At 35.1% G+C, this 23,208-nt stretch overlaps 3 protein-coding genes across 7 annotated transcripts; 2 read left to right on the top strand and 1 right to left on the bottom strand.

Moving 5' to 3' along the window:
* Nucleotides 1-286: 286 nt before the first annotated feature.
* On the top strand, nt 287-15,024 carry snx8a (sorting nexin 8a). The gene is made up of 14 exons (XM_058768460.1): nt 287-357; nt 2,989-3,054; nt 4,033-4,160; nt 4,342-4,471; nt 5,430-5,620; nt 6,743-6,863; nt 7,186-7,322; nt 7,526-7,606; nt 7,749-7,909; nt 10,762-10,891; nt 10,970-11,038; nt 11,766-11,915; nt 13,308-13,457; nt 13,583-15,024. The coding sequence occupies exons 2-14, from the start codon at nt 3,033-3,035 to the stop codon at nt 13,670-13,672; spliced, it is 1,560 nt and encodes a 519-aa protein (XP_058624443.1). The 5' UTR covers nt 287-357; nt 2,989-3,032; the 3' UTR covers nt 13,673-15,024.
* Nucleotides 15,025-15,167: 143 nt separating this feature from the next.
* nudt1 (nudix (nucleoside diphosphate linked moiety X)-type motif 1) lies at nt 15,168-18,690 on the bottom strand. Of its 5 annotated transcripts, none has more exons than XM_058768465.1 (5): nt 18,327-18,350; nt 17,593-17,655; nt 17,034-17,189; nt 15,823-15,968; nt 15,168-15,721 (listed from the first exon to the last, which is right to left on the bottom strand). In XM_058768465.1, the coding sequence occupies exons 3-5, from the start codon at nt 17,183-17,185 to the stop codon at nt 15,549-15,551; spliced, it is 471 nt and encodes a 156-aa protein (XP_058624448.1). In that variant the 5' UTR covers nt 17,186-17,189; nt 17,593-17,655; nt 18,327-18,350; the 3' UTR covers nt 15,168-15,548. The 5 variants fall into 5 exon arrangements, with proteins under 5 accessions (XP_058624448.1, XP_058624447.1, XP_058624449.1 ...); XM_058768464.1 differs by lacking the exon at nt 18,327-18,350 and adding an exon at nt 17,793-17,871; XM_058768466.1 differs by lacking the exons at nt 17,593-17,655; nt 18,327-18,350 and adding an exon at nt 18,584-18,690.
* Nucleotides 18,367-21,086, top strand: mrm2 (mitochondrial rRNA methyltransferase 2). The gene is made up of 2 exons (XM_058768462.1): nt 18,367-18,667; nt 20,380-21,086. Exons 1-2 carry the CDS (start codon nt 18,367-18,369, stop codon nt 20,802-20,804), a joined length of 726 nt encoding a protein of 241 aa, XP_058624445.1. The 3' UTR covers nt 20,805-21,086.
* Nucleotides 21,087-23,208: the final 2,122 nt, after the last annotated feature.

Raw genomic sequence — 23,208 nt, 5'->3', positions numbered from 1 at the left:
CGAGACTCAAGCCTCAATCCTCAGGCTGCTCTCAACGCCAGCCAGTTATAAAATGTATCTCCTTTGCTTGATGTCAGTCATTGGCCGAGATTAGTGCCAAGCGTTTGTCTGCGGCTCCGTCATTCCCACGGTGGAACTCCTCCGTTCTTTTGTCCTTATTAGTCCCAAATGACCGGGGAAGGTGTTTGTGAAGTCGAGATGTCTGTGTGTGGGTTAGTGGACGCCACGCGACTCCTCCCCGCCGACTAAACTCGGTGAGATGATCTCTAATCCAGTGTGAGTGAGTGAAGAACAATCAAGCAACGAGCCCCATGGCACCGCAACAAACTCACGTTGAGATAGTGGAGGCTTATCAGGGTACGAGACAACTGTTGAGAATGCTGGCATCTAGTGCTCAGACACTATACTACACACACTACACACCTATTACGTGTTTTTTTATTAATATTTTTTAAAAATGTTCTTTTTGGAAAGGGAGGCTGATGATACTTTTATGCTGCTTAACAGCTGGTTGATTTTTACACATATTCCTTTAAGGTATATTAACGGTAACATGACAAAAATATAAAATGAATGATATAGTGATAACTGGAAAATGTATTATTTAATTAAATATAAATTTAATGTATAGTTAATTTTTTTACAAGAAATTAAATAAAAAAATGAAATCAAATAAGTTGTAATAATTGTATAAAAACATGTGATGATATTTCACAGCAGACACAATGTTTTTGGGTAACATAAAATCCCATGGTGTAAAATGATTGAAAACATTTTTTTAAATAAAATATAAAATATAAAATTATTTATTAAATTAAATAAAAAAAATAAATGAAATCAAATGCCATGTAGATGTTTTAGGTTAAAATGTGATTTTTTTTTTTTTTTTGTCACAGTATTAAAAAAACAACTACACTGTAACTACACTTTTGTTTATATTTATTTTTAATTGTAAATAAAACAAAGATTATTGGAGTATGTTTACAAGAAAATACTGTTTTAGTTCTTCTACTTTACTGTTTTCTTTATGAAATTTATACTAGCAATTTCATTTTTTTTTAAGGTTAAATGCTGCATTAGACTAAAGCAAGTCACAACCAATGTGCTTTTTAACCATATTAAATTTAATTTCTGATGAAGAAGATTGAATTGAGACTTTAAAAACACAATTTACGACAACAAATTAAGTAGAAGGAAAATATTATGCTGATACAGCATTATGTTGAAAGCATTTTGGGGAATCAGTGCGCAAAATAAATGCACACTTTTCGGCCAAGTCAAAAATTTTCACAAAACTACAGCTAGTTTTTGGTTTGAAAGAAAGACCTGATATAGTGAACTTTTATCAAATTGAACCTGACCCCCATAATGCATTTGGTCATATGGAGAAAAAATGAACTTTGACCAAAAGCTTAAGGAATTCAAACCTAAGCAAGTTTGGGTTTGCTGGTTTGTTACCCATTCATGGCACAATAAATGAATATCTGAATTCTGTCTTTATGCCTGCAAGTTAGTCAACACACTTCCTCGAAACAAGTCTAAATGAAACCTGTGATGGTTTCTGTTATTATGCTGAATAGAACATACAATTCACCAAAGAATGAACATACATAAAGATATATGCCAGGATGGAGAAACAAAAGTGTAATTGGAGTGGGTTTAATTTAAGATGGTTAATGGCAATGTACATCATCATCAAAGTAATAATGTTTGGCCCTTCAGATATACTCTGACACACACACATTGCATCTTTCATAAATGAAACTGATTCTAGATTTAATATCAAACTTAGAATGTACAGACTGAGAATATCTAAACTCTTTTATATAGGCTACATCTCTTAAATCTGGCAAGATAAATAGACTGTCTCACAAAGCTGCTTAACATACTTTGTGAAAGAACTTAAACAATTGCATCATTTTAGTGCCATAACCAAAAACTGGTACCTGTCTAAATTAGTAGATTTGGTAATAAAAAACATGCTTTTTCAGTTTCATTCCACTGTAGTTGCTCTGGCATTAATACATTTGCATGAGCTAAGATGTGCAAGTAATTTTGATCTTTGGCATTTAAGCTTCACAGAGCTAATTTGGTAATTAGTCAACAATATGCTGAGCAGTTCACACTTTACTGGAAACATTAATGCAATGTGAATATAAATAAAAAGTATTTAGGTCTCAAGGAATGATTCATCAAGGTTTCTTATATTACTCATAATCAATTCTCAAATTAACTTTTAATGTGATCTCAGCTTTATCAAAAATAGTTGTATCATGTATTCGCTGATGCATTCAAATATCTTAAATCTTTTCTTGGTCAGAAAAAAAAAAGTACATACAATTTAATCTCAATACTTTATAACTAATAAACTCTTCATGACTATTATTTTCAGTTCCCTGAACTTAAATTGGATTTAGTCCAGGATGTGTTGTTTTGACTTCAACAGAAAATTATTTTGACTAAAAGAGGAACATTGTAAAGTGATCAGAGGTTTCATAGACCTTCACATTGCAATGGCATAACATTTTTCTTCCCCTCATGCATAGTCATTATTCTCTGGAATAGTTAGTCTACTATAGTAGGCAAAAAAAATATATATATATATAAAAAATCATGAGCAATAAATTACACAAGTGTCAAAAGGTAATGGCAATGTTTGTTTACTTATTTTGTTTCTGGTTTATTTATTGTAAAGGTAAATCTATACAATATAGCACATGAGTTTAGTGTGGTTGTTTTGTTTTGTTTTGTTTTGTTTTGACATGTCTTGTAAGCTATATTGTCTTTGTAACAGATCACATCTCTGAGTGAATTACCTTCTAAAAAACATTGTAACCATATAAAACCAGTGTATAATGTCATATAAAGATGTGTTTGTCCTCAAAGAGCCTGTTGAACCTGAGGCTCCACCCACTGTCACATACTGTACCATGTGTTTCCACATCACTGCAACTTTAAGGAGAGGGACATTCCTGCTCTTTTCTGCAGGAAATCACATGGAGGTGCCATCGCACTCACATGACATCTAAACTATGGCAGCGGACATCAATGAAGGTAAGGAGTAGAAATCACAGGCATTTAAGCGAAATATCGCACAGTTTCAGATAATGTTTTGCCGTGCGTGTTTATTTATTTAACTGCTGTACTGGCAGTTGTCTGCGAATTTGTTTTCTTGACTTCTAAAATTTCTCTGATGGGGTTTTAAAATATCGAGAGTGACAACTCGAGTCACTTTAACGCGAGTTATGCGCTTTACGTTCTTGGGTAAATGTTTCTTTGTATTTGTTGTTTCACTGGTTTCACCTGTTTAGTGACTATAGCAGCCTACATTACCTGTTAATTCAAGATTTCCTGACACATCAAAGCTAGTTAGTAATTTAAAGCTGATATGTCCATATAATATATGTCCTATATAATATTTTAAATATTTGACACCATTTTAACGATTCGTGAAGGAGTTGCGCAGAGCCGAATGGTTAATTATATTGATTAGGCCTATGCATGCAGTCAATACACCCATCCTTATAGGCTGAATGTTGCCATTTTGATAGTCTGATTTAAACCAATCAAATCATTTTCTCTGCGAATATTTAAATTTTGTCCGACGCCATTGGATTCGAATGGATACTCAAAAGCCATTAAATTCCAAACAGTTCTTGAAATGTATTTTGAATAGAATACATTTCAACTGTGTTTCTATTAAATTAATATAGCCTACTATATGCTTGCGGTGGCATTTGTATTTAATGTCATTTTTATAAAGTTCTGTCGTGTTTCCATTTGTGTTAGACTTACATTGTTTGTGTCTAACGTCCCGAGAACTTGCTGAACTCTTCAATAAAAAAAAAATAAAAAATACAAATGAATTGCGTAACTACAATATTCTGTCAGTGTTGGAGCAATCAGTTTGTTTGGAAAAAAAGATTATTTCAGTGTGTTCACTAGTAACAAAATTGAAATGTTCCCAGTCACCCATACCAAGTCAATCAATTTATTATGTCAACACTAGCTCGTATGGTCTTTTGAATGTAGGAACTGTCCCTTCATACTATCGTGAAGTACACCAAGCCATCTGCTCCAGAACTGATGAACGAGTGCCTGTCAGTGTATTCCAGAGAGTTCTCAGCAGAACATCTCTCTCCATCACCGTTCAAAACCAGGTGAGACTTGCTCTAGGATTACATGTCGTAACTGGCTAGAAAGAACGTAGCTGATAGTTAGCTGAATTACATCCCGCAGGCTTTGTTTAATGACATTATGTATGCCTGGAAATGAAAATGGTATGGTTTTCTTGTGGGACTTATTCTGCACAGGCTGAAAATGATCTCATATGCATTTTAGATAGCTGAACATGTAAACAGTGGTGATGGATTCCTAAGTAAAGTCTCGCTGTATAAAGGCTTGGCTCTCATTGCCCTTGCTCAACAAGGAAAACCGCCTAGTCCCAAACTGCTGGAGAATTTCATACAAGGTAAGCATAAGCATATCTATTCCTCAGCTGACTGTGGTAAATGTGTAGCTTGATCAAATGCCATTTTAAAGTCAGTAACCCTAGTTAAGTCTCCATAAAAACTGCCTTTTGTTCACATCATGTGATTTTAAATTGCCTCTTACATGCTGTCCCAACTGAATTACATTCAAGCTGCATTTCAGTGTCACCATCTGTTTGCAGTGATTTGCACAAGAGCAGAGCTTAATATGTGAGGATTTTATTCCTTTTTTTTTCTAAGAGAAAAATCATAAAGTGTTCTCACCCTATTTTATACAGTATGCATGTATTATTTACATTACTCAGGTCTATGATTTTGTTGGACAGGTTGTGCGATGGTGTGTTTGAGTGTTTTTCATCACATATGATTCATATAAGAGCTCTGAAGAGTTAAAGTTTTTATTTAATACTTGTGTTATTTCAGGTGTTGCCAGTATGACAGTTGACTGTGTGCTTTAAAAGTGATGTTTCCTGTTTTTTCCTCTAAGCAAGACCAAGTTTCCTGTCAACTGCATGCCAAATCTCTCTTTGGAATGACCAAGAAACTTTTTTTTTGCATTCCACCAAACAAAAGCAAAGATCCTGGGTTGAATCTGCTGAGGCAACTTTTTGCTAGGTCAAGTTGTTTTTTCCCATTTTCCAGACTTTCGTTTCTAAACTGGAAACACAAACCACAGAAAAAAATGTTGTGTGCCACACAGCTCAACATTGTTTATTGTTTTTTCTCTCATTATTTGTCTTTCCTTGTGACTTTTCTGTAATGCTGTGTCATTTGTTTGCTGTCACGAGACTCTCATGGAACAGAGATAGAAAGAAAGCAATCTTCTTCTTTATCTTATTAAGTGATTATAAACACATGTAATGTTTAGTCAGTCACATCTGGCTGTCACACCTCTTTAAATACAGTACAGTCACTGTTATATGTCATGTTTTTTTTAAGAGTTGCCAAAGCCTCAGTTGGGAGAACCGAAGGAGCTTCAGAGTCTGAAGATGCAGACGGTTCAGGAGAGTCCTTTGAACTTGTCTTTGACTCTGGCAGAGCTGTTGAAGAAGGACACCATTAAAGTTGAGCTCATTCCCGAGAAGAAGGGGCTGTTTCTTAAACACGTGGAGTATCAGGTCACCAGTGAGGTGAGTGACTTTAGAGGCGGCATTAAAGCTCATCCCAAAAGTAAAAATTTGCTGATAATTAACCCACCCTTAAGTTATCAGAGATGTAGATGAGTTTGTTTCTTCACATAACATATTTGGAGAAATTTAGCATTTCATAACTTTCTCACTAATGGATTCTCTGCAGTGAATGGTTGCCATCAAAATGAGAGTCCAAACAGCTGATAAAGACATCACAATAATTGAAGTTAATTGCTTCTGGCTGAAATATGAAATATTTCCATAATATTGCTTTTTCCAGTGGAAAACTCATCTTGTCTGAATCAGGATAGAAATATACACAGATCAAGCACTGTTTATAAGCAAAAACAGTTCTTGACAAACATGTTGGTGGATTTCGATGTGAGAGGACTACAGGATGGACTTTTTCACTGGAGGAAGCATTATTATAGATTATGGTCTGGTATTTTGGCCAGAAGTGATTTAAAGTTGAAACATCTTAATGATGGATTTGTTTCTTACAAACATGCAGCTTTTCACTTGACAAGACATTAAATGATGGACTGGAGTCATTACTTGTGGAATATTGTGATGTTTTATCAGCTGTTTAACTTTAATTCTGACGGCACCCATTCACTGCAGAGGATCCATTGCTGAGCAAGTGATGTAATGTTAAATTTCTCCAAATCTTTCCCGATGAAGAAACAATCTCAACTACACCTTGGATGGCCTGAGGGTGAGTACATGTTTAGGAAATTTTCATTTTTGTGAGAACTATTCTTTCAAAAGATCTGGTTTACAAGTTTTGAGTTTTTCTGTCTTTGGTCAGAAAAAATAAATAAATAAATCCAACTCTATACCCTAAACCATTAGTTGAGTCATACTGTGTCATGGTGCACAAACAAAAATTACTTCTCTCCATATGTAGCTGAAAAATGGCTTTAATGTCTGTATCAAATGATCCAATCACATGTGGACAGTCCAAGATAAATGTGTAAACAAGGACAAACAAAACATGGAGGAATCATTTTCCTTGATCAGTTGAGATAAAATGCTTGACTTTGCAAAGGAGAAAAGGGTTAAAAACTTTTTTAATATTTAAACATATCGCTGATAGTTTATCTACTATGTGCCCTTTTGCAGCGTTTTACATTATCAGTCTATCGGCGATACAATGATTTTGATGTCTTCCATGAGCTCCTGCTTCAGAGATATGCTTACAGAGTTGTGCCAGCACTTCCTCCCAAAAGGGCGCTGAAAGGAGGTAAGGTGTTGATTTATTCACTGTAAAATCTCAGCCTGTGAAAAGTTTGTAATCAAACCTGTAGACTATAGTCTTGTGTTTCCCACTTAGACTATGCTGTGACATTCAATGCTTTCTGGGAATGCACCAGACAAACAATCGTAGCTCTGCCAAGGTTTAAAAAAAGTAAACTTGTTCTGTTTTTCTGCAGACTTCAGCAACTTGTACTTCCATAGTAACTGAGTACCAGAAAGTGCCTTTCTGTGTTTTATTAATGGAAGGGCTATGTTTTGTTGTTTCTGGAAAAGTTTAATCTTTTCTCTGTTCTTTGGTGCCTCTGCAGTCCTGACCTCCATGTCAGAGCGAGAGTTCATTGAAGGGCGGAGACGAGCTCTGGGCAGGTTTCTGAATCTTGTGGCACGACACCCTGTCTTTTCCGAGGATGAGCTTGTGAAAACATTCCTCACCTTCAGTGGCTCGGTGTGGATTTAGTTTTTTTGCTAACCCTAAACTTGATTCAAATTTCTAGATAAATGGTATTGAATTTTTATGATATTTTATACTGCAAGAAAAATGCATTTAAAAGTACTTTAGATATGCCAGTTCCGGCTTGAGAAAGGAAATGTATAAATTGTTTTATATTCTTGATAGACATTCCAGATTTCCATATTTATGTCCAACAGGATGTCCAAACTAAGCTTAGAGATGCTTGCAGAAAAATGGGTGATGAGTTCATGACTTGCAAATATGCAACGCAGGCCAAGGTTTGATTCAGTTTTATTTGACTTTACATGTTAGAATGTATGTTTTTGTTCAAATGTCATAATATTCATAACTTTTTTATATAATAAATATTGCTTGTCTGTTTTGTGTTTTTTTTTTTTCTTTCTTTCTTTTCTCCTGCAGGATTACCTCCCAGGGGATATCCAAAGTCAGTTTTCATCCAGCAGAGAGCTCATCAAAAATATCCATTACAGTTTTCAGAAGTTACGGGACAGGGCAGAGAGGATGGCCCAGCGCTCGAAGGAGAACGCCACAGATCTGCTGATGTTTGGGAAGGAGCTCAGGTACCACCTGATCCTGAGGGCTGTTTCTGAATCTATGTGAATCTCATAAACCAGTGGTTCTCAAGCAGGGCTCTGAGGTCCACATCCAAGGGCAACTTCCAAGGAGGCCTCAAATGTTTTAAAATAAGTCAAAGCAAGCTTTAAAACAAGATATTTCTTAATTGAATTCACCCCTAAAGTTCTAGAATTGAATTATTGTTATTTTAATTACAGTTGTTACAGTCTGTCATTTAAAAACGGTTGAGAACCACGGTCTTAGACATGTAGAAAGAAAAAACAAATCAGAATGTTCAAAATATAAAGGCAACTATACATTTTTATTGATAAAAATATATTTTATCTATACAAAACAGTTAGTACTGTTAGATGTATAAATAAATAATACCACAGCTAAGATGTTTTTGGCCATTTAGAGGCCATGTTTAGAATGTTTAAAATATAAAGGCAGCTGTAGATTTTTATCTATAAAAGGTTACACTTTATTTCGATAGTCCACTTTAGACATTCTACTAACTATAAGTAACTTTGTAACTACATGTCAACTAATTCTCATTAATTTGCAACTACATGTTTACTAACTCTCAGAGTAGACTGTAAGGGTAGGTTTAGGGTTAGTAGAATAAGTTGACATATACTTGTTTCTGATAGTCATCATGCTGTATATTGTGGACCCATCAAAATAAAGTGTTAGAAGATATTAAGCAGACAGTCTACTAATACTGTAATGACTGCTAGTTGACATGTAGTTGCAAAGTTACTTACTGTTAGTAGAATGTCTAAAGAAATGTCTACCAGTTTTTTTGTTTTTTTTCTACCACCAGCCTGTAAGGGTTTATTTTTGGATGGTGACTATTTGTGACCCTGGACCACAAAACCAGTCTTAAAGGAACACTCCACTTTTTTTGGAAATAGGCTCATTCTCCAACTCCCCCATATATTATAACTAGTTACCTAGCTGGGGACTACTTTCAGGCGCTGCGTAATATCACTGCGCCTGCTGCGGCCATGGTACGGCAGCAAAGTTCCTTGATTATTACGCCGGAATGAGAGTATAGTTCCTAATCATATCAGCCTAGAAAATCGCAACTTTTCATTTTCCGCCGGTCTTAGTACACGATATAACTACAGAAGAGCCAAGTTTTAAATAGGACAAATATCGAAACTCTTTGGTCATTTTTGAACGCGATGCTACTGGTCTAATCGGATTCAATGATCTATGCTAAGCTATGCTAAAAGTGCTATCGCCAGATCCAGAGATCAGCTGAATGGATTCAAAAACGGTAAAACTCAACTTATTAACTCTGGGGGAGTTGGAGAATGAGCCTATTTCCAAAAAAAGTGGAGTGTTCCTTTAAGTCACTGGGGTATATTTGTAGCAATAGCCAAAAATACATTGTATGGGTCAAAATTATTGATTTTTCTTTTATGCCAAAAATCATTAGGATATTAAGTAAAGACCACACTCTAAAAAAAAATATAGAACAGGCTATTTACTTTTAAAAATTATGGTAAGAATATTACACTTAATATTTTTGAGTAGGTTTTAAGACTTGTTTTTTTTTTTTTTAATGGAATCTACCTGAATAAATCATGTAAAATCTCCTAAATTAATTAATTTATGACACAATGAATTTAATATAATTTGTGAAATGTGCTCATTTATTTTAAGTTGATTCTTAAAAGTCTGTGATTTTGAGTGAGGCCTGTTTGTATTTGACTGAGTTATTTTGTACATTTAAAAGACTGTATACAGCTAAACAGCTCAAGTAGGAAAATACTTGAGAAATACTAGAAAGTACTGCACTGGCACTAGCAAAGCTACTGTTCATTGAACAAGGCTTAATGCCTTATAGGAGTAGTATCCATAACCATAAACGCTACTCTTCTGCACAATGGTAACGATTGCACTGCACAATGGAAACTTCAATGTAACAGAAACTCTTTCAAATGTCAAACATAACTGAACATTAACCATTAATAGATGTTTCCCTTCACTCAAAAACACATAAAATAGCATTTGATTTCAAAATGTACTCTCCATATCCAGCCATACGCAAAGCATGCTGGGAACTAACAATCACTTCTAAAATAAAACTGCAAAATTGAGCTAATTCTCTTAAAATAAAATTAGGCAGCTTTCTTTCCTTAATTTTTTTTTTTTTTAGTTTGATCAGTTCCTCAAATCAAGCCTCAAAACTGCTTAAGTTTCCTTTAAAAAATTGAGGAAAACACATCTCTTGGTTTTATTAGTAAAAAGTCCTCAATATTTTCTATACAACACTGAATCACAATTTCTTTAATGAAATATACTCACTATTTTTAATTATCACCTTAATTTTTTTAATGAAAATTACAAGACCCATGATTCATTTTTTACAGTGCATGTTCCATGAAGAGATTTTGTAAATTTCCTACTGTAAATATATCAAAACTTAATTTTTGATTAGTAATGTGCATTGCTAAGAGCTTCATTTGGACAACTTTAAAAGCAATTTTCTCAATATTTAGATTTTTTTTTTTTTTTTTAATTTGCACCCTCAGTTTCCAGATTTACAAATAGTTGTATCTCGGCCATATATCGTCCTATCCCGTCCAATGGAAAGCTTATTTATTCAGCTTTCAGATAATGTATAAATCGAAATTTAAAAAAATGGACCCTTATGGTTTTGTGGTCCAGGGTCACATTTGACTGTGCATTATCTCTTATGTACAGTGGTACAGTAGAGTGCAGTAACATTAACTGCTTGAGTAGGTGGAAAATACCAGATTTTTTCAGTGGTTAAGGGGGCCTGATTATCAGATGCTTATGACTACCTGCCATAGATTTCAGCTTTGGTCTCTCTCCGCTCCAGTTCTTTGGGATCAGATGAGTCACCTGTGCCTATCCTGGCATCCTGCAAGAGTCCTTGGGCTGCTCTCAGACGCTCTGTCAAAGGGCTTTCTTTTGAGTTCTCACTTCTGTCTGAAAAAGCTGCCCAACAGGTACTGTGCTGCCCACACATATCACGTGAACTGGCTGCGTGCTGCTACAGAGGAATTTAATTTGTTTATTTAATACAGGGCAGAAGAGAGGAGGATGATGTGGTGGAAAAACTGAATCTGTTCCTGGACTTGCTGCAGTCGTACAGGGTGAGTATTTATGGGCTTAAACATTTAGCCACAGCTAAAATGTTTTTCTTTGAATTTTTGCCCATTTAGAGGAAATAAATTGAAATATGACTTTGAGGGCTGTTAAAAGATTATGCAGTTAAAACAGTACCAGTCAAAATAATTGTTATTGATGATAATACATGTTTTTAAGCTGCAAATCAGCATCTTATAATGATTTCTGAAGGATCATGTGACACTGAAGACTGGAGTAATGCTGCTGAAAATACAGCTTTAACACCACAGGAATAAATTACATTTGAACAGAACATTTCAAATAGAAAAGAGTTATTTTAATTTGCAATAACATTTCATAGTATTAATGTTTTTATTGTACTTTTGATCAAATAAATACAGCCTTAATAAGAGACTTTGAAAAACGTTATCATGAGATGTTTATTTAAAAAACTTTTTTAAAACAAACGGTAATTACCACAAACTTTTTGACTGGTATTTTTTTTTCTGAATTTTGACTTTTTCAGAAGTCTTGGCATATAGCAAACGAGTTGTAATTTGCTGTTTTCATCCACTGTTTATCTAGAGAGGACATTAAATAATGGGGAGAGAGAGGAGTTACAGTATTGGCTTGTGTTGCAAGTTGAATTCAAACCTGTGTTACCCACATGAGCACCGAAGCTCAAAGTACATAAGTTACCACTGAGCCATGGCACATAAGATTTTATGAGTGTGTATTTGTGGTGTCATACAGGACTTGTGTGAACGACATGAGAAAGGAGTCTTGCACGAACACCAGCGTGCGCTGCAGAAGTACGGTGTAATGAAAAGACAAATGCTGAGTGCCACAGTGCAGCCTAAAGAACAGGTTTCTGTCGAACAGCTGGAGTCCCGCATCGTCCAGGTCAGCCCACACACACACACACACACACACACAGACAGTGCTACAGCAGATTGTCAGGTAGAATTACCAGAGGGGAAAAGTGGGGACCAGTAGCTTGAGGGGCACTGATACATCCTTTTAATTTAGTAGGTGAAATTGATCTGAAGGGCTTGAAACCAAAGCCCTTGAGCAAGAAGTTGTATCCTCAAAATCCCTCTGGGGATGCCGCAGGCATCTGAATTAAGATTTCTGCCTCTTTGGAGAGGTAGTAGTAGACCGCTCTTTTAAAAAAAAAAAAAAAATGTATTTATTTTTTTATAAATCTTGTTTAGGCCTGCATTTTCAAACTGGGGTCTAGAGAGGCTGCTAAGGATGCGTGGAGGTTTGTGAAAGATTTGATTAGAAAAAAACCTTGTACAGAGAACAAAAACATTTATCTTAAGATATTAAATATTTTTCAGAATTTGATTAGATTTGGTAATACACTACTATTTGGTCTGAGTAAGATTTGCATTGATTTACTTTTATTTATTTTTGAAAGAAATGAACACTTATAGGGCCAGATATACTATCAGCTAAAAAACTATTAGCACTGAAAAGGCGTGGACAGTTATTTTGCAACTCACCTTATTGAATATTCAATCGAATATTTCCCTTTTGATCTGTAAATTTATGGGAGGAGAGTATTTAAATGAATCACACAACGCAATTTACTAAGTTTTGCGCTCGTCAATTTAGTAGTATTTGCAGCATTATTTAACGCCCAAAAAAGCACGTCTTAAAGCAGGCGGCAATTTGCGCTTCTCTTGGTAGATTGCACTGGTCATTATGGAAATGAGATGTTGTGTCTATGTTCTTTATTGTGCGCATTTTCAATAAATCACACACAGAATTTTCTCCCATCAGCGCTTTGATAGAATTGTGCTCTAATGCTAATTTGCCCTGTTTAGTAAATCTGGCCCTTATTCAGCAAGGACGCAGTACCTTTTTATAAGCCACCAAGTAATTCCTAGCAACCCATTTCATTTTGTTAAGTCTATAAACTTTATACACTGACCAAACTTTCATTGAAGCATTTAATTGATCATTTGTGCAGCCATTTTGCACGTTCATTTTATTTTCTCATTTAACAATTTGATTTATCAATTTAATTTTGTTATAAAAAAACATAAAGGCCCTGTCCAGCTGGAGGACAAGAGAAACACTCCCTCATTCTTAACTGATATTGATGCAATGCCAAATCATGTGAGGCACATACAATATCTGTCTAGCCTTCAAATAGCATGTCACGATCCAGTGGTTTTTAACTGCTGGGTGGCTCGTTGTGATAATGATGATGATGATGATGATGGAGGTTAGGGTGGGAAGATGTGACCACACTGTAACCTCACTGTGATCTCTGACTCACGGCAGCAAGAAAACGCCATTCAGGCCATGGAGCTGCGCAACTACTTCTCCCTGTTCTGCCTGCACCAGGAGAGCCAGCTCATATTCACCTACCTGCCCATTACGTCTCACATCCTGGGGGCATTTGTAAACTCACAGGTGCAGGGACATAAAGAGGTAAGCTTATCTTTTATTTATGTCTGTGTTAAAGCGATTCATTTTAATGTGAGTTAGTTTTATTACTTCGATCCTAATAAAGCCTTCTAATATTTACTGATGTGCCTTATTTTGCTCTGATCTAGATGGGTGAGGTGTGGCAGGATCTTCATTCCAAGCTTAAAAGTCTTTTTGGGGATGGTAACGGACAGTCTCCGCCTCTCAGCCCAAAATAGCCTCCCTTCTGTGCTATCAGAATCGAAAGAAAATGAACTCCAGCCTGTTTTGAATAGCAGGATCTATTCAGGAACTACGGACAGGCAGTATTCTTCCTTGCAAAGAGTTATGGGGAACTGCTTATGTGTGAATGTGGTATGTGGCAGTTCCTAAAATCTGTCTGTCGAAAAGGGCCCTTAATTTCCTACAGTTTGAACAAACTGACGGTTAAAACAAACGGCTAATGTTGTTGAGAACAAGTTGAGGAAATGCAACAAGATGCTACAACACTGTATTAATGTTTAATCTACATGTATGCAAAGCTGATGTTGTTGTTTTAAAACGTAAGCTAAGCTGAAAGAGAAATTTGACATTGTACAAAACAGTGTAACCCATGAAAGATGACCTGTATCTCCTATTTTAGTGCAAGATTGAGAAATGAACTGAGAAGCTAATAGCCAGCGAGCCAGAGCAGTGGTCAGTTGAATATACTTAGCAAACACAGGAAATATGCAGAAATGATGTTATTAGTTGCAAAGGCATCATATTCTTCCTTGTTTGTGGTTTCAACTGACATAATTTTGTCTGTTTTGTTTTCACATTTATCTGCAAGTAATATTTACACTACCATTCAAAAGTCTGGAGTTTGTAAGATTTTATTTTTGAAAGAAATTAATACTTTTATTCAGCCTGAGCATACCAAATTTAGCAAAAGTCACAGTAAAGACATTCACAGTGTTACAAAAGGTTCAAATAAATGCTGTTCTTTTATACTTCCTGTTCATCAAAGAATCCTGAAAAATGTGTCATGGTTTCCACAAAAATATTAATCAGCACAAATGTTTCCAACAATGACAAGAAATGTTTCTTGAGCAGGAAAACAGCATATACTTTACCGTGAGCGAGGTATTCAAACTTTCGAACAGTAGTGTATACAAGCGAACACTTTCAAACTAGTTGTCTGACAGTTCTGTAAAATGTGAAAGTTTTTAATTTTTTGTAGCTAAGCCTGAGCCTGCAAGTAGTGACTACAATGATCATGAAATAATTAGTTATTATTAGCTGCTCTATACGCCAATCACCTGTTTTCATTCAATAAATCATGAAGGTCTGAAATTCTCACACTGCTAGTAAGCGATCATATGAACTACACTTCAAAATATGTCTAAAAAAAAAAAAAGGTTTTACTTTAAATTTACCATAAAGTTGTACAGAAGCTGTTGCTGTTGGTTGATAATGCATGCATCATGCATATTATTGTCTTAATTGCTTAACATTCTATAAAACCCTTTAGCAGAGCTTATTATTATCAATTGTACATGTTTGGTTTTATTTTGGGACTAGGTAAAGCATTAAAGAAATGGAAACAGTTGTTGTATGTACTCCAATGCGTATTCAATCCTGCCACCTGCTGGCAAAGAGGGCAAATGGTTTGAGACTTAGGTTTCACCTGTATTACATTCAGTCTGTGTACTTGCAGTGGTTTATTTCCACTATAACAGACAGACAGACAGATAGACAAATACTTTGTTTTATTGTGCACTTTCCAGCATTTTATTTAGTAGATGAACATAAAAGATCTTAGTAAGGAAGGTGTGATTTTTGGTGTACTCTACTGAACAACCGTTGTAGGAATTATGAACAAAGAAGGAGGTAAAAACAAAACATAAGAATACAGAAGATACATGTGTGAATTTAATCTAAATATAAATGGAACGCCAAACTTAACAGATAACGCTATTTTCCCATGCGAAAAAGTGTGCTTATACAAATGCTGTACATTTATTACATTAAAATACAGCATTTCATATCTCATGATTTCCATGCAGAAACCATGCAGTTGGATAATTTCCACTGATACAGTGGCAGTGTTCATCAGTGGTATTCAAACCCTGATCACACATCCTCCACTTCCTCCAGTTTGTGCTCCACTATCACATCGTGACCGTGGAATTTAAAATATCCCAAGAACTTCTTTTTCTGAAGCATCAGTGGGAACCACAGGACATCATCTGCCCACATCTGGATGAAAGGTATTTTATCTGTGTCAAACCACTGTGGCCTCATCTCTGAAAGAGAAAACAAACCGCTTCAGTGGCACGTTATTAGACCTTCTGTCTCAGTATGTGTCTCACAAACTGGATCATTAAGTGATGTGGTGCTGTATTACCTTCTGATTCGGTTGGCTCTCCTTTATAGGTGTCAGCTCTAAAAATGTGGACATCCAGCAGTTCTGTTTCCCCAATAAACTCAAATTTGATATTTCCAATCTTGTGAAGGGTGTCAACGGTGAGGCCACTTTCCTCTAGCAGCTCCCTGTCAAATAAAATGGCATTTTGTTTTAGCTGGAAAACCAATAAAAGCAGGGAAGACTGAACATGGCCAATCGCTGGCACCATTGTTAAGTTCTACAGACAAGTAAATAACACAAAACATTATCAGCAGCATTCTTTGATCTGTAGCTTCAAGACAGACACTAGAAGAATATAATAGCTTTTTTTAAAGTGAAGCATACTGTACATTTATGTAATAAAAAAAATAAATAAATAAATAAAATTATCTATATTAATAAATCTCAGCTCTTGGCACCAGAAAGAAAAACATTCTTAATGCTTTTATACCTGAAAACATCTGCTATGATTTAGTGTTGGAAATGTAAGACAATTACATTAATTAAAAGGTGACCAAACGTCCAATTTTCTTGTCCTTGGAAATGTTTTACAGCACTTTCAAAACACAGCACTAAACGTAGCCTCCAAGAGCACAAACATAAAATAACTAAATATTTGTTAAATACAATTTTATTTATCATATGTTCTCATATTTATTTTACTGTTGTGAAGTGTCTTTGTAAATTCATAAATGTGTTATGATATTATTTTGATGCAATAGCTATGATTTTTGGTGAATTATAGTAAAACCAGTTATGGTCAGTTTGACCTGCAAACATCATAATAATTATTAATTATAATAAGATTGTATGCTCACTAAAAACATTTAAAAAAGAAGAAATAAAATAAAAAGTGAGGTTTAAATTATATGTTGACCACTAAATTAGAAATGCCCCCTTTCTAATTAAAAATAATAATAATAATTTAAAAAATTAAAGCTAGTTCAACAGGTCTCGTTTTTGTTTAGTTTAAACTGAAGTACTAAAATGACTAAAACTAAATAAATTAAAACTTATAGACATACTTTAACAAAGTGACAAAACACTCAACAAAATGACTTTAACTAAAAATGAAATGAAAGTCTAATTCAAAATATTAACAAAACTATAACTGAAACTAAAATAACTTTTTTTTTTTTTTTTTTTTGGCAACAGTAACACCATCGTGTGGTATTGTTACAATAATAATATCGCCTGCGTGAATGACTCACCGTCTGGCCGCCTGCTCTATAGTCTCTCCGGGCTGGACTTTCCCTCCAAACCCATTCCATTTGCCAGCTCCAAAGCCTCTTTTCTTCATGCCCAACAACACCCGGCCGGGCTGCACCACCAGCACCAGGGTCAGCAGTTTATTAGTCAACATCACCCTATTCATAAAATACAGTGTCTTTAATGGATAGTAGACTATTTGTTAGACTTCCTTTAAAATTATGCTCATCTCCATTCGACAGACAGTATAATGTTTTGACTTTTATTTACACTCAATCAGCATTAGAAACATGATTAACTTTTCTTTACAGAATATAAACATCAAGCAACAACAATCAATAGATCGGATAATCAATGAATCAATGAATATAATATTAAATTTATATTAATATAAATCAGTACAGCGTGGCTTCCTAAATTCATTTAAATTAAACTGTTCACAGTTACTTCTATCCAAATAATTAGCTTACTTTGTCCAAAGTAATAAGTAGAGACAAAAAAAAAAAAATGTAATCACATATACAGTATAAAAATCAGATAAGTCAGTATGCAGATATTTGCCTCTAGTTTAATGAATCGGTCTTGTTCCCGCGTGTTGCTCGCGGTCAGATGATCACATGGAGGCTTCAGATTGACAACAGTGGATTTAGTCATAACAGTGATTGACATTTTACTCAGATTGTTAATTATCCAAATGCAGCATATGCCATACAGATCTGCGAAAATATATTACTCCATCAACGATGGTTGACTCCACCTACCTACGTTTTGTAACCGAGTGTGCAACAGTGAAAGGTTCTCGATGGGAAAAGCGACTCGTTTCTGTGAATCGGTTCTTTCGAACAGAACTAAACCTACAGTTCAAATACATAAATTGGCTAAAATTGCATGTTTTAGCCAAACCGTAAATATGTTTCAAGTAGCCTACATTGTAACATTTCTGCTATACCACTACCAAAGGCAATTATTCCTCATCTCGCCACATGTAAATCATTGAAAAGACCCGACTCAAAAGAACGAGTCTTCGAATCGTAATGCGGAGTGTGCAACAGTCAAATATTCTCGACTGATACTGAAAGCAACCAGTAGACACACAAACTCAAAGATGACCGTGTATAACAGTGAAATGATCACTAACTGATATATACATAAATGCAATTCATCTAAATAATTAATAATATATCCTACAGATAAAGAAGGATAATGCATTACTCAGTGAGTCTGCGCAAAGTGCGCGCATCCTTGACAGCATGAGGACAACATAGACGCACATGGGTCTCCTTATTTTCTCGTACTTAAGTTTTAAATGTATCTCGCCAGATCACTTGTTTGTAAATGATGTGGAAACGTATCCAAAAGTCGTTCATTCACGTGTCAGCGGTCTGTCTGAAGAAGACGCCTCTGCATATGAAGGGGAAGCGTGCTGCCGATCAGAGATGGCTGGTGCGGCAGCTCAATGACCCTTTCGTTAAAGCTGCTCACGCGCAGCATTACCGCTGCAGAAGTGCCTTTAAACTGATCGAGATAGACGACAAATACAGACTTCTCAAACCTGGCTTGAGTGTCATAGATTGCGGTGCTGCGCCTGGTGCATGGAGTCAAGTTGCAGTCCAGAGAGTCAACTCAACGGGAGAAAGTAAGTGAGCTGCTGAATTATGAATCACCAGTGTAACATCACATCATATAATATCTATGCATGTCATCTTAGGATACATACACTACAGTTAAAACGTTTGTTTTGAAAGAAATGAATAGTTTTTGTTCAGCAAGGATGCAATCAATTGATCCAGTGACAGTAAAATCACAAAGTTTTTGGACTCTATATTCATCGGAGAATCCTGAAAACTTTAACAGTTTCCACAAAAATATAAACAGGGTTCCCACGGGTCCTTGAAATTCCTGAAAGTTTGTGAGTCTGATTAAAAATTTTCAAGGCCCTGGAAAGTTTTTGAAAATAAACAAACATGGATACAGGTCCTTGAAAATATTATTCCCTCCGGTCCGTTAATGTGTTATTTTGCCAACACTTTGCATACTAGCTTGCTTGATTTACGTTGCACATTTATGCGTTATGACTGGAAAATGCAAGTTTCAAGATATTTGGCGCACCAAAGAAGATTACAAAGAATGGCTTGCCAGAGATCCAAAGGATGTAATGTTGAATTGCTTTGCTTGGTAAGATAATGTAAAGACATGAGGCAAGAAAAACTTAAAAGCATATTCATATATCTTAAAAGCCTAAGCTCTTTTCAATAAAATCCATGCAAAAGTTAATATCAGATAATTTTAGAATACAGTATAGTATGTACCAAATATTATTCAATTTTATGCAAAACAGAAATAAGACAAATATCAGATTTCTGTCATATGGACAAAAAATGCAAAAAAAAAAAAAAAAAAATGCTTTTTTTGCAGTTGTGTTTGACACATGAAAACTGTAACAATGTATCTTACAAGGTGATGCAATGTAACCTTTGCTCTCACTTGAAATGTGTCCCCACATTAAGTCATTGAATTTGAGGGTATTGGACCTGGAAAGTCCTTGAATTTGAAGTTAACCAAGGTGTGGGAACCCTGTATAAAGCAGTACTATTGTTTTGAACATTAATAATAATAAGAAATGTTTCTTGAGCAGCAAATAATCATATTATAATGATTTCTGAAGGATCATGTGGCACTGAAGACTGGAGTAATGATGCTGAAAATTCACAGAAATAAGCTACATTTAAAAATATGATCTAATCTATTTTTGATCAAATACATACAGCCTTTTTGATCATTATTATTATTATTTTTTTATAAAGCACTTACTCTTTCCGAAACATAAAAAAGAAAACTTACTGACCCCAAACTTTTGGTCTGTATTATTTAAAAATTTAGAATAATAGTAAAGTCATTACCATTATGAATTGCTACACATGTAATCATGAGATTTTTGTAGTGAAATAAATAAATGAATAAAAAAAAAAAAGAAAAAGTTTATAAAAAATAAATAAATTACATGCATCCTGAATGTTTGGTTGTTTTTACTCAACTGTCCAACCCATCCATCATCATCATCATTTTTTTTTTTTTTAAGTAATTCATATATTAGTACAATTTATATATGTCTACAGAACTAATTTTAAACACATGTGACCCTGGACCACAAAACCAGTCTTAAGTGTCAATTTTTCGAAATTGAGATTTATACATCATCTGAAAGTTAAATAAATAAGTTTTCCATTGATGTATGGTTTTTAGGATCGGACAATATTTGGCCAAGATACAACTATATTTACATTTTGTTTTAGGTGTCATTTATTTTAGCTGATGAGGATATAAACACTATACCTTTGCTCATTCCAGGTGTGGATCTTCCTAAAGGAAGCGTAATAGGAATAGATATATTACGCATTTCCCCCTTGGATGGAGCTCAGCTGCTGTCCGATCATGACATCACTGAGCCCTCGACTCACATGGCGCTGGAGAGGCTCCTCCCTGAAGCTCGAGCAGATGTCATCCTCAGTGACATGGCTCCCAATGCCAGTGGGCTCAGGGAACTGGATCATGAAAGACTGGTCACCATGTGTCTATCAGTGCTGGACTTAGCTGACAAGGTTTTGCGCCCCGGGGGCTCTTTGATTTGTAAATACTGGGATGGAGCTTTGGCCCATAAGCTCCAGCAGAGGCTTTCCTCAATGTTTCAAGATGTAAGAACAGTAAAACCAAGAGCAAGCAGGAAAGAGTCCGCAGAGCTTTTCTTTTTGGCAAGGATGTTCAAAATAAGATAGGATGTTTCATGCAAATGCATTTTTAATATATAAAATATAAATAAATGTATATTTTATTTAAAAAAATGGTTTTGTTCCTATTACTTGTATATAAAAACACTTGCCTCAGTGCATAAGAAACCAGAAACTCAATACAGATCCTGGATATAAATGCTATAGCGGAATAATTAGATTTAGGTGTTGAATATAACATTATGTTAAGTCAGATTTGCATATGATTTTCAGTTTATCAGGGAGGCCTAGCAGTGTTAAAGTTCCAAATAATTTATAATAAAGACATGATTGGCATGCATCTGAATTGATTTTTAGTGAGTGATTCCCTATTTCTAGTGTATTTTTGTTTTCCTCTGTTAATAATGAAACAAAAGCACAGAGAGAATATTAAAAAAGGAGAAATATTTACTCCTATTATTTGATGGATTAAATCAGTGGTTCTCAAACAGTGGTTTGTGAAGGATTCAATCCAATCAAGTTTTTTTTTTTTATTTAATTAGTTCTTTGATTTAAACTCATGACAATGAACTTGCAGATTGTAACATTAATCATTTAAGTTTGTTCTCTCACTTCAACAGACCTTGTTGTTTAACTGTTGTTTAACAACATACTAATTGTTGAGTTGATGAAATTTCTTACCAAGAACAACAACAACAACAACAACAAAAATCAATAGACAAATTATTTCAGCTTAAAAAAGTGTTCACGCTGCCTTAAAATTTTAAGTTTAGTCAACCTGAGATGTAAAGTTGTGTTAAGTGACAACTTGGATATCAACAAGTTAAATCCTGGAAAATGATTCTAGCTTTAAATTCGTGTTATAATTGCAGTAAAACTGTAAGTCTGTCCCTCACAATCTCATTTCAGTGACAGTCATGCACTGTTTACAATCCAACTTCTTACCTAACAAACAGGAGGCTCATTTAGGCTTTACTATAATGTTTATTAGCTAAAAGTAGCAATGTATTTAATTCCAATGAAATGAACATGAAAGATCAAAACAGCAGTCTGGCAAAATTATAGATCAGCAAAAGTTATTTCATGATTCATCTTTAGCCTACGAATATTGTACACAACATAAAAGCAATTGTTTTGAGGATGCCAGTTTTCTCCAGACTTTGCGAAGTGTTTCTGTTGTTATAAATAGTAACATTTATGCGTATAATGTATGTACATTTATAATGTTATGTAAGTGTTCAGTCTGACTTCCTAGGAAGAGAAAAGTCAAATTATTTAGGTTCATTAGTAGCTATCTAGTTATAGTTGATATAATAAGAACAAAATGGCAGTCTGGCAAAATTATGGAGTGGAGTCCATAATTTAACTTACAGAAATTATAAGTGTCCATACAGTAGAAAATTGAAATAATTAAACTGTTTGGTGGGTGAATTAAATGAAAGGGATAGTTCTGCCATAATTTACTCATCCTCATGTTGTTCCATCCAAACTTGTATGACTGACTTTCTTCTGTGGAACACAACAGAAGATATTTAGAAGAATGTTGGTACTTAATTAGTTTTTGGCTCCCATTGACTGAAAAAACTACAACGGAAGTCAGTGGGAACTGATACTATTTGGTTACCAACATTCTTCAAAATATCTTCTCTTGTGTTCAGCAGAAAATAGAAGTGCATACAGGTTTGGAACGACATGAGGGTAAATGTTTTTCATTTTTGAGTGGACTATTCCTTTAAGGAATGAGCTCATTTATTTTAAAGCTTGATTTGTCTTATTTTAAATTATTTTTAGTCATTAAGGCTGCCTAATGGGCCTCAGCCCTCTGGTTCACTATCCTAATGATATTGGGATATTAGGTAGCCTGCAATTTTGCTTTTACTCTTGTTCCACCACCTAAAAAAGTGCAAGAAACACTGGACCGGAAGACAATCAGCTTGCCAGAAGATGGTGCTCTTGAGTTGCCAGCGTGAAAGCAGCAGACTAGTATTTGTACCCAGACTCTCTCACACCCCGGCGTGGACCGGCTGTTACTGGGAACACTATTTTTCCCATCCGTTTGAGAGTCGAGTGCTCAAGAGTTAAAAATCCAGCATTGTCATTTGCATTTTAGCAAACTCTTGAAGTGTGGCTTATTTGACAACACTTTAATTTTGTGTTTCCCTAACCGGAAAGCTAAATTGTTTGTGCAGTACCGAAAATCAGTTTTTCCTGCCGTGTAGAAAGATGCAATCATTCTCTCATTACAAGCCGAGGAGCTGCAGAGAGGATGGATAAGTGTCTTATAGACAGTATGACTAATGAGAATCCTTTGTCCCTGTAGCAATGCAGTCTCGCAGATATTAGCCTGACACATTATTATCTCAGACAGTCGCTTTCTACAGTCCAGCTGTGAATGACATCCAGCTTGTGCTGCATGGAGAGTTTAGACCTAACCTTTGGTAGTATGCAGAAC

This window comes from Onychostoma macrolepis, chromosome 03, assembly GCF_012432095.1.
Source record: "Onychostoma macrolepis isolate SWU-2019 chromosome 03, ASM1243209v1, whole genome shotgun sequence".
Classification (NCBI taxonomy): domain Eukaryota; kingdom Metazoa; phylum Chordata; class Actinopteri; order Cypriniformes; family Cyprinidae; genus Onychostoma; species Onychostoma macrolepis.
This window is presented reverse-complemented; position numbering and strand designations above follow the sequence as displayed.

Bases quoted from the DNA above. Each gene is read 5' to 3' on its own strand.
- snx8a (XM_058768460.1), top strand. From the start codon at position 3,033: ATGGCAGCGGACATCAATGAAG. The intron at 4,161-4,341 runs GTGAGACTTGCT...TATGCATTTTAG, and splicing joins CCATCACCGTTCAAAACCAG to ATAGCTGAACATGTAAACAG. The intron at 7,323-7,525 runs GTGTGGATTTAG...TATGTCCAACAG, and splicing joins TCCTCACCTTCAGTGGCTCG to GATGTCCAAACTAAGCTTAG.
- nudt1 (XM_058768466.1), bottom strand. From the start codon at position 17,185: ATGTTGACTAATAAACTGCTGACCCTGGTGCTGGTGGTGCAGCCCGGC. The intron at 15,969-17,033 runs GTGAGTCATTCA...TTTATTTGACAG, and splicing joins ATAGAGCAGGCGGCCAGACG to GGAGCTGCTAGAGGAAAGTG. The intron at 15,722-15,822 runs GTAATACAGCAC...TTTCTCTTTCAG, and splicing joins AGAGCCAACCGAATCAGAAG to AGATGAGGCCACAGTGGTTT.
- mrm2 (XM_058768462.1), top strand. From the start codon at position 18,367: ATGATGTGGAAACGTATCCAAAAGTCGTTCATTCACGTGTCAGCGGTC. The intron at 18,668-20,379 runs GTAAGTGAGCTG...TGCTCATTCCAG, and splicing joins AGTCAACTCAACGGGAGAAA to GTGTGGATCTTCCTAAAGGA.